General features: G+C 47.1%; 1 protein-coding gene across 1 annotated transcript; it reads right to left on the minus strand.

Annotated features, from left to right (window-relative positions):
• Positions 1–613: 613 nt before the first annotated feature.
• Positions 614–9,772, minus strand: ZBTB25 (zinc finger and BTB domain containing 25). The gene is made up of 3 exons (XM_034770553.1): positions 9,657–9,772; positions 6,217–6,396; positions 614–3,439 (listed from the first exon to the last, which is right to left on the minus strand). The coding sequence occupies exons 1-3, from the start codon at positions 9,740–9,742 to the stop codon at positions 2,314–2,316; spliced, it is 1,392 nt and encodes a 463-aa protein (XP_034626444.1). The 5' UTR covers positions 9,743–9,772; the 3' UTR covers positions 614–2,313.
• Positions 9,773–10,429: the final 657 nt, after the last annotated feature.

Below are 10,429 nucleotides of genomic sequence, written 5' to 3' on the forward strand. Positions count from 1 at the left end.
TTATACCCCGCATTGCAGGAAGTGGTTTGTGATGCTCAGATGAAATAACGCTATAGAAGAGCAAAATATTAACCTGAGGTCAGAATGAATGTGAATGCACATTTGTAACTGACTTGGAAGAATACATTTTTGAGATATGCAGGACATGATAACAAAGGCATAAAAAACTTCTATTTAAACAGTATTACGGTTGTAGAAGAGACAATGTTCCTCATCTATGGGTTTTTCATGTTCACATCACCCTAGTAGTTAGGAGCATATGATTCAAAGTTGTTCATATATAGAAATAACTTGCAGTAGGGAAAAGGATTTTTTTTTAAGAGATGGGGTCCCCTAGATGAGGGGGTTCTCAACCTTTTTCTCTCTGAGGCCCCCCTCAACAGGCTATAAAAACTCCAGGGCCCAGCAGGGGCAGGGGGGTGCCTCGGGACAGGGGCCTTGGGAAAAGGTGTAGTTTGACTTCTATTTGGGGAGTCAGGGGTCATTGGGGCTCAAGCAACCTCTGCATGGTGGGGTCCAGGGAGGGGGGGAGGGAGTTTATATATTTAAATTATAACTCAAAGGTGGGGGGCTTAGCTCAAAAAGTTTGAAAACAGCTTAGAGTGCAGGCAGGTGGTAGCTAGGGGCTGTGTGTGGGCAGGGAGAGGGGCACTAGGGCTCAGGGTGTAGGGAGAGGAGTATTAGGGGCTGTGTGCAGGCAGGGAGAGGGGCACTAGGGGCTCAGGGTCTAGGGAGAGGAGTATTAGGGGCTGTGCGTGGGCAGGGAGAGGGGCACTAGGGGCTCAGGGTGTAGGGAGAGGAGTATTAGGGGCTGTGTGCAGGCAGGGAGAGGGGCACTAGGGACTCAGGGTGTAGGGAGAGGAGTATTAGTGGCTGTGTGCTGGGAGGACTCCCCTGCTGTCCCTGTTCCTGGAGGGGTCTGACAGCCACGGAGCTGGGTCTTCCCACCCTTCCCTTACTGGCTGCCTCTGCAGGAGCAAAGGGGGCTGGGAGTTGATGAGCAGCTTCAACCTGGGGCATGAGCAGGAGAGGAAGGAACGCTGCAGCTGCCTGCTCCATGGCACCAGCCAGAGCCGCAGCTGCCCCGCACTGCCCGGCTCCGGCTTCCCACCTCCAACCTGGCCCGGGGGTGGGAAGAGGAGATGAGGGGGGACTCGGGGGACATGTGGAGGTGCCCCCAGGACTGCCTTGATCTTGGGCTGCAGTTTGTGGGGGGGGAGGGGACAATGCCCTCCATGTCCCCAACTCTGCCCACCATGGGTTCAGTGTTTCTGCTCCACAGGGAGCACCAGGGCTTGGGGATTCAGCCCCACGCCTCCTGGCTTCAGCCTGGTAGGGGTCACGGGCCATGAATCGGGGCTTCAGTCCTGCACCTCCCCCGGCTTCAGCCCAGTAGGGGGTGCCACGGATCGGGGCTTCAGCTGCGGGGGCTGCGGCCCCCTTGAAAGGGCAGGGAGTCCGCAGACTCCTACCCTAGATCCTCTTGGAGGAGACTCTTCACCTGGATCTCATTCCATCTTACAGGGTCTCATTAATGGGACCCTTTGAAGAGCTTCAGTAGGATTTGGTTCCACATTTGTGGAGGGGACTGATCAAGCAGGGGGAGGCCTGCTGGGCTTGGAATGGGGAAGGATGCACATTAGTCCTCCTGAAGCAAAGCACTTAAGTAGATGCCGCACTTAAAGAATGTATTCCAAGTCAATGGGACTGCAAATGCTTGCTGAACCAGGGCCACTGTCTCTACATCAACCCCTGGGATTACCAGGAAAAGGGAACAGCCTGAGGTTTATGTGCTGTAGCTTGTTCATTTCCCACATGTCCTCTGTACTTTGGGTTATTCTCTCTTTCTAGGGAATTATATTAACCTAAAAAAAAAAAAAAAAAAAAACTAATCAAGAAAAGCAATATCCTCTGAACACATTCCACCCACTTTGGTTTCAGAATAATTCTAAGGACACACACTCAGTCCTAAAGTTCTGCTCAGTATACTAGATGCTTAAACCCCACACTCACTAACTTCTACAATCTCATCTTGGGTAACACACAGGTCAATTAAGTGGTCATTTATGAAAGATGGATCTAAGTTATCTGGACACCGCCGACAAATAGCTTGTTCTCTAATCAACTTGGATTTTAAGGTTTAAATATCCAAGTAAAAGGGTATACATAATTGTTACAGTCTCATCTCGCTGAAGACAGAGCTGTTAGGTGAAGAGAAAACTTCAGAAGAGTACCCAGAACATTCAGCAAAATGAAGGACACAAACAAATTGAAGCATTCACGCTTTCAGCTCATCAGAGGCAACATACAAAGCTATTCTACGAGGATTGCATCAACATTTTCTGGAGCAAGATCAGACTCCAATGCACATGATGAATCTAGGTGATCTTGAGAGAGCCTGGAACTTTTTACTGTACAATCAGACCAACTGTCACAATAAGGATGAAACCTGTGGGCTACTGGGTTACCAAACCTTTGGCATCGGTTGTATTTGTATTGTTTCCCTTTGTGTGTGTACATGTGTTCTAGCAACTGGCTCTTTCGGAGAAATTTGTGGCCACAGACTGTGCAACTGATTTTTCTCTTTCTTGAAAAAGAGAAGTTGCAGTTTAACTCCACAGGCTCAGTGTCTTTGGAGATTAGCGACAACTGGCCATACTGTAACGGCTCTGTGTTACTATGGCTTGGATGTTCTGACGGATGCTCATTCTCTTTCAGTAGGAAGGCACCGAGCCGGTGACTTTCAATAGCTTCCCCCTTTTCAGTAATAGGCTGCACTTCACCAAGGTCATTGCTCTCCAGGATGGAGGCTGGGACGCCAAAGGGAAGTGAGCCAGAGACGTGAGTGTGCAGGTGTTCCCGCAAATTGCCACGGGAATCAAAACGCTCCCCACAGTAATGACATAAATGCATTTTGAGATTAGTTTTAGAAACATCTGGAGAGGGCGACGTGTGACTTTGGGACACCACTGGCTCGGGGTCACATTTCTCCTGCTTTATAGACACAGATGATTTCTGAAGCTCCTCCACTGGTTTGACAGCTGCTTGGGTGGAAGGATGGGTGATCTGTTGTTCGAGGGTACCATCATCTAGTCCAATAGCAAGTGAGAGCTGTAACTGTGGGTGATCGCCCTGGTTAGCAGACCTGTTGCTGGCATTTGTCAGATTTTCTTTTGCTCCAAGACCTTCCTTTGTTGCTTTGTGTGCAGTTGAGATCTGAATTCCATATAAGTTTGAAGACTGCATCGTCTCTGGGGAAAGTATCTGGTTCATTTTAATTGCAATATGGGAAAGGTAGTCTGCATGGAGAAATCGAATGCCCTCCTCCAGCCGGCTGGGGTTGACTGTCTGCTTTGGACCTTTTCCAGTGTACATGATGTGCAACAAGTAGCTGAATATGTCTGGTTGGATATCTGTAGGCTGAATCTTTATGCATTCACTGTTTAAAACAAAACACATGATTAAATATATCTGTTTCTCCAAACGATAATTCTGGCCATTATTTAAGCATTCATGTGGCCCATCATTTACTTTGAGAGAACACACATTAGCTACCTTTCCCAGATTCAGAATAAATCTGACACATGCACAAAGAGACGGACATGGGCATAATTTACATGTGCAATTATAGTGACTGCGTGCATAACTGTATTAATTGGGCACGAATGTGACCAGTTAGCCATACACTCACTCATTTGTATATGCAGTGTAACTTTGCATGCCACTGCGGTAATTGTTTGCAAATTATGAATTCACATATTGTGTGTGATTCTGAAAATCTGGACCTAAGTCTATTGCTATATATTTAAATAATAATTCATTATTAAATTCAATAATTAAATAATGAATTCAACGAGGTGGACTGATTTAAATCAAAGTGATTTAAACCATCAATCTTAAGCATGATTTAAATTAGCAAAGAGGAAACTTTGATGTAAATCATCAATTTTAAACATGGTTTGCATTTGTACTTTTTAGCTATTTTCCCAAAGGAAGGTTAATTTTCATTGCTTGGCAACCATTAAAACATGTTGATTTGCAACTAAATATAGCCTTTTCACTAAGTGTCATTATTTTTTTTGATAACCAGGAGGATACACTATATCTATACACATTTATTTAAGCAATTAGATAGATTAACTTGCATTTATTCAGATTTTTGATTATTACATTTATTATGTTAGAACGTGGTGAATGATGCATTTCCTATTTACTAGATGATTACTTGTGATTTGTGTCAAGCTCTATTTGGATGGATATTCAAATTCAATTAAAAATGCACATAAACAACATTTTAAAAATTTAATTAAATACAACTACTTTAAATGTGCTGGATACATACGAAAAAAGTGCATTAAAATTAGCAAAACATATTTTATATTAAAAACTTGCTAATTTATTAAACAAAGGAAGAAATTTCTGTAGTTAGTGACTTGAACGGATTGTTTCTGGTCACCATGTCCTTCAAATTTTAGAACAAGTAGATCTCATCCTTAAACACCTAGTTTTTATTCATAGTTTAGAAAATGAAGATGGTATTTCCTGTTTTTCTTAACTTTGAATGAACTAGTCATTGAACTGAGCGACTTGAATAAACTGAAATGAAGAAAATATTCTCTCTGCACCTGCAGAGGAGGCTTCTGTTGTCAAAAGCTAGTGTAGCACTTCAGCAAACTCTGGGTCCAGATGCTTAGAGAGTGACTTCTACCAGTTCAGTGGTTTGACTTTAAAACATGGCAGCAAATATGTACTGCTTAATATTTTTTTATTGTATTTAATTGGCCTTAATAGATTATAGTAAGTTAAGCATTAAAATAGGTTGTCATAAATTCAAAACTAATTTTGCATAGGTTTCTTTTAAAATAAACCTGTGTTTAGTTTAAATAATATATATATATATATATATATATATATATATATTGTTAAAAATCATTGATTTTTATCCACTCTGCATTACATTAGGTATATATTTTATCAGCTTTATGTCCCAATGTCATTAAATGGTATTGATTATAATGAATACCCAGCACTAATCTCTCACTCCCAGCCATCAAAGCACTTTCCAATTTCCAAATTTTAATCACAGAGACTTCAACATCGCTGAAGGAGTAATTGCAGATAGGAAACTGAGCACACAGACAGAGACCAAATCTGTAGACAGCAACTCCATGTCAGAGGCAGGATTAGAACTCAGGAGCTATCCCGTGTAACTACAAAATCTGACCACTTTGTACCCAACTGCGGTGCAGCATCTGAATGTCACCATGAGGTGACTGATATACAGGGCCAGCTCCAGGCACCAGCCTGGCAAGCAGGTGCTTGGGGCGGCCGCTCCGGAGAGGGGCGGCACGTCCAGGTATTCGGCGGCAATTCGGCGGACGGTCCCTCACTCCCGCTGGGGGCAAAGGACCTCCCACCGAATTGCCGCCACAGATCGCGATCGCAGCTTTTTTTTTTTTTTTTTTTTTATGGCTGCTTGGGGCAGCCAAAACCCTGGAGCCGGTCCTGCTGATATACAAGGCTCTACGACACTTGAAATGAATTGATGGTCTCAGTGCAGTCTGTTAACTCTAAGTGTCTGCAGCACAATATTGCACTGTCACCCTTGCTAGTAGTTGCAACAGCAAGGACATGAACTGAGTGAGTTTGGAAACTGGACTACACTGGTCTCCCCAGAGCCATTTGGTGACAGTGTGGGAGGAAGCTTGTCCAGCCACCAGGCATGCTCTGTGTACTCTGTAGATAAATACAAAGTTAGTTCCCAGGCCTTACAGGTCAACAGTAAACACAAACTCTGAACTCAATTTTATTTTTAAAACTTCAACGTTGGTCCAAATGGTAAGCCAAAGTATTGTATTTATTTCTATGTACACACAACTTCAGTGAAAAATTCTAGGCATTTGCCGCTTAAGAAAGCTGTGATACTTCTTCAACTTTTGTTTCTCTGTTCATCCCTCTTTAAATGTGCAGCAATGCCAGATGTTGGACCTGAACTTTGGCTTATGCTGATTAAACAAGTAAGATCAAAAGGACTTTCTGACACTACATTCTAGGCTGGAAATGAACTGGTTTTAGAAGGTTACAACTCCATAATTGTTTTATGTAACCAACCCCAAGTCATCTAATCCCTTGCTAATGTTCCTTCAGAATTTAATTCCCTTTGAAGAATAAATTTTAAAAGTTGCCTTAAATGCAGAAAAAGATGTATGTTCTTACCTTGTCTGGTGAATAAATATCATCTTAAAGTAGTTTGAAAAAGCAGCTAGCACTGCTCTGTGGGCCTTGAAGTAAACATCTCCTATTGCAACTGTACAGTCACAGAGAAAACCAAACTCACGCTGCATATTCAACTGCTGCAGGAGGACTAGACTGTGACTAGCTGTATCCATGGCGTTTCTAAAGGCAAAAGAGGACAAAATTTGAGTTCTTGGTGAAGTGAAGATAATTGTAAGTAGTATCAAAGACCAGTTTATTTCACTAAGGAAGTTATAAAGGCGCATAGTGTGGAGGTCATACAAAACCTAACGAGGTTCTCTGACAGTGCAGTATGTTAACATCTGCCAGGTGGTATGTACACCACAATTTAGTAACTTCTCCCACTGATATCATTAGGAATGCCCCAAACAGTCTACTGAAATTGAAAAATGATCCTCTATTTTCCTTTGTGCTGGGTAGAAACTCCAGATTTTTTTGTTAAAAAGAACATGCTTCATCTAAACAGTCTAAAGTTACCAAACCTTAATGTCAAATGGACTCTGCTTGACTTCTGACCTTTCCCCCAGAACTGAAACTACTATAGAATAAGAAAACCATTTATCCAAGTCAGTGACCTCTATTCACTGAAGGTCTAATGCTGCATTCTCTGTGGAACCAAAACTTCCACTAAGAGTATGTCTACACTACAATGTAAGCCTGGGCTCAGATTCAGATTTAAGCACAAACCCCCATCTGTCCACACACAAATTGGGCTGACTCCAGACCAGTGAGCCTTCAGTACCCAGGCCCTGGCTGGAGGGCAGGGTCCCACTGCAAGTCGGGTCCAAACTTTATCATTTTTCAGTGTGGACGCAGCTCCAGGCCAGATCTCCAGACTTGTGCTCTGAGAGTCCGACAAACAGTACCTCACAATCCCCTGGGCCAGTGTTTCTTGCCTTTCTATCCCAAGATTAGCCAATCAACTCCCAGGAAACAAACGCAACCTCCCTCCCCACCTTCACAGCTGCTCAGTGTTTAACCCTTCCATTTCATTCTGAACTGAACAGAGTTAACTGTTCCCTCCCTGCATTAGTTATGACCAGTGAGAAGAAGTGGTCCTTTGCTGAGCACAATGGTCATGGGACCATAGTCAGATTCTGGTAAATCTCTCGTTTGAGACAAACAAGACATTTGATTTCTGGAAGAGTACCAGAAATGACCATGTGTACCATGAAATATTGGATAAGTCAGCTGTGTTGGGGATTCAATGGATTGAAGCAGAGGGGCGGATCGCATGGCTCAAGACAGACTATTGGAAAACCAGGGATGAAAACTGCACTTCTGTCATCCTGCCTTTTACAAGGAATTTGACCAGATGCTGGGAATTGCACTGAACCCACAGCGGTTCACAATAGCCTGATGAATGGGGATGGCGACCTTCTAACCCCCCCAATCTAAGGGCTTGTCTATATTTTAAACACAGCAGAGGTACGGCTGCAGCTGTGCCATGTCAGTGAAGATGCTGTCTACATTCACAGGAGGGATTCTCCTATTGGAATTGGTAATCCATCTCCCCGAGAGGCGGTAGCTAGGTTGACGGGAGAATTCTCCTGTTAACCTTGCGCTGTCTACAACAGGGGCTAAGTCAGTTTAACTGCCTCATTCTGGGGTGTGGATTTTTCACACCCCTGAGTGAGGTAGTTATACCAACACAATTTCCTAGTGTAGACCAGGCCTAAAATAATATGGGAAGGGAGCTAGCAGCTGCTGGATCAAGCTCATGAAGTGACTCTGATGCTCACACCAGTCCCCAAGGAAGCTTTGCTGCCGGAGCAGCCACAACATGGCCAGGGTCCATACTCTGAGGAACTGTTTGATATGGCCTGGGGGAAGCAGCCTGCAGCAGAAATAGAAGTAGTGACGAAGCTTGGTAAGTTTCGGTCTCCATGTTTGTTATTAACATACCAATGGGAGAGATGTCCAGCTTATGACCCAAGGAAATTTGGGGATTGGTCCTGCTTTGAGCAGGGGGTTGGACTAGACGACCTCCTGAGGTCCGTTCCAACCCTGCTATTCTATGATTCTATGAAATTATTGTTACAAGGTGCAGATAGCAGCGTGTATCAGCTAATGGTGGAATGCACGCCAGCACCATGGTGAGTCCCACCCCTGACCACCACGCGGAATTCAGAACGGATACCGGGAAGTGCAAACAACAGCAAAACAAGCAGTTGTGAAAACATTTTTACTAGATATTCAGAAGTTGTTATAAAGACCCTTACATTGCCTTCTCTGACAGTACACCATATCATACAAATCAGCCATGCCAGAGCGGACCAAGCCACCTGTAAACTGTACCAAGGGTGCAGGGGAAATGTAGTCCATGGGTGACAAATTAACTCTCTGAAATACACCAGGGGGTATGTAGTCCAGAAATGTGTCACAGATGGAGGTGGGGGTGTGTGCTTTATAATTCTTTGTGACAGAAGTATGCGGGGAGGATTTAGGCAATGCATTCCCTAATATGAGTCCAGGGAGTCCCTGTTGTGTGTAGACACCTATGGAAATCTGTTTGTAAACCCACTGGAGGTAGCCAGGATAGGAGTAACTATCAAATTCACTGTGATCACAGCCGTAGGGAAGTGCTGGGGGAGGAGAGAACAAACAGGACCTGGCCCCCACTACTTTAATTATCCTGCTGAGTCTGACGTTCCCTTTGACATGACCGAAGACGCTATTAAGTGTCTACACTACAGTGAGCGCCTAGAACAATAGGGCCCTCCCTGGTCCATGCCTCGGGATTCTGCACGTTACACCAATACACATTATTATTAATAATACTGCACTGCCAGATCTAGTTCCTCCTGGCCTCGCTTTACACGGGTCTGCACCTCTCGGCAGCTGGCGGCCCAGCTCACACGCACACAGTCTGTCGCGGTTTAATTTCAGACCACAGCAGCAAGCCCGCTAGTTTATTACGTGGCTGCTGCTCACCAGCTGCCATGGTTCATCCAGCCTGCAGTCTAGCTCATGGGTCAGGTCATTCCCCCCTCCCCATCACCGGCTCACGCCCGAGCCATTGTCTTGCAAAGCCCCAGCGTTAAGCTCGGACGCATCTTGCAGGCATGCGGGTAGCCCCGGCGGCGCCAAGCAGCTCCTGGGACGCACCAGGCAGGCGGGAGCCAGCCTCCGGGATGCGGCTGCTGTTGCACAACAGAGGCCAAGAGGAGCTGCCGCCCGACCTATCCAGGAGCACCGGGCGGGCGGGCGGCTGCTCCGTCCCCGTGTCCGGGAGCTGCAGCCCGAGCTGCAAGGATGAGCCAGGCAGGGGCCAGCCACAGCTCCGGGATTGCTGCTGAGCAGCGGCAGCAGCGAGGCCGGGCCGGGCCCCGGGGAGGCGCTGCAGGGACGGAGAGCGGCAACGGGCAGCCCCTGCGGCGCGGGCGGGGCTCGCGGCTTACCGGTGGGAGGCTCCAGCCTGCGCAGCTGTTGGCCCGGGGAGGCGGCCGCGGCTCGCGCATGCACCGGGCCCTGGCGCGCCTCTCATCTCGGCCACGCGGGGTGAATCCCCCACCCCACCCCCGGGAGCGGAGGCTGCTGCAGCTGCAGCGTCCCCGTGCGGCTGGAAGGGCCCCTCTGCAGCCGCCCCCCCCCCCCCCAGCAGGGCGGCTCAGGCTGGGGGCCCTGCCCCTGTGCGCGCAGCGGCACTCGTCCCGCACCGACCCCCTGGCGCACAGCGAACAGGGGCTGGCTCAGCGAGGGGCTCCCCTTGCCCCAAGCGCTCGTGGGGGGCGGGGGTAATGGGCAGCTGGCCCCCTATACTGCGGGGAGGGGACAGTGCAATGGCTGGGCGTGAGCAGCACCAACAGGGAGCCAAATCTGCCGAGCCCTATGGGGCAGGCAGGCCCTGCCTCCCCCGGCCGGTGCCCCGGAGCAACAAGCGCTGAGCTGCCGCCTGGGGTGGGCCTAGGCCTTTGCAGGGGGTGCTTAGGGTGACCAGATGTCCCGATTTTATAGGGACAGTCCTGATTTTTGGGTCATTTTTTTATATAGGCTCCTATTACCCCCCACCCCCTGTCCCGATTTTTCACATTTGCTGTCTGGTCACCCTAGGGGTGCAACTCCCTGCTGCCCAGACACCCCACGTTAGTTCACCACACAGGCGTTTCCTTGCTCTGCTGGTCTTGGTAAGGAGTAAAAAACTTGTTAAAGGGACATTTACAGTCTGAGAGCA

This window comes from Trachemys scripta, chromosome 4 (genome assembly GCF_013100865.1).
Source record: "Trachemys scripta elegans isolate TJP31775 chromosome 4, CAS_Tse_1.0, whole genome shotgun sequence".
Taxonomy (NCBI): domain Eukaryota; kingdom Metazoa; phylum Chordata; order Testudines; family Emydidae; genus Trachemys; species Trachemys scripta.

Coding starts and splice junctions, on each gene's coding strand:
- ZBTB25 (XM_034770553.1), bottom strand. CDS start 9,742: ATGAGAGGCGCGCCAGGGCCCGGTGCATGCGCGAGCCGCGGCCGCCTC. Junction 6,397..9,656: donor CAGGCTGGAGCCTCCCACCG/GTAAGCCGCGAG, acceptor TTTTGCCTTTAG/AAACGCCATGGATACAGCTA. Junction 3,440..6,216: donor ATATTTATTCACCAGACAAG/GTAAGAACATAC, acceptor TGTTTTAAACAG/TGAATGCATAAAGATTCAGC.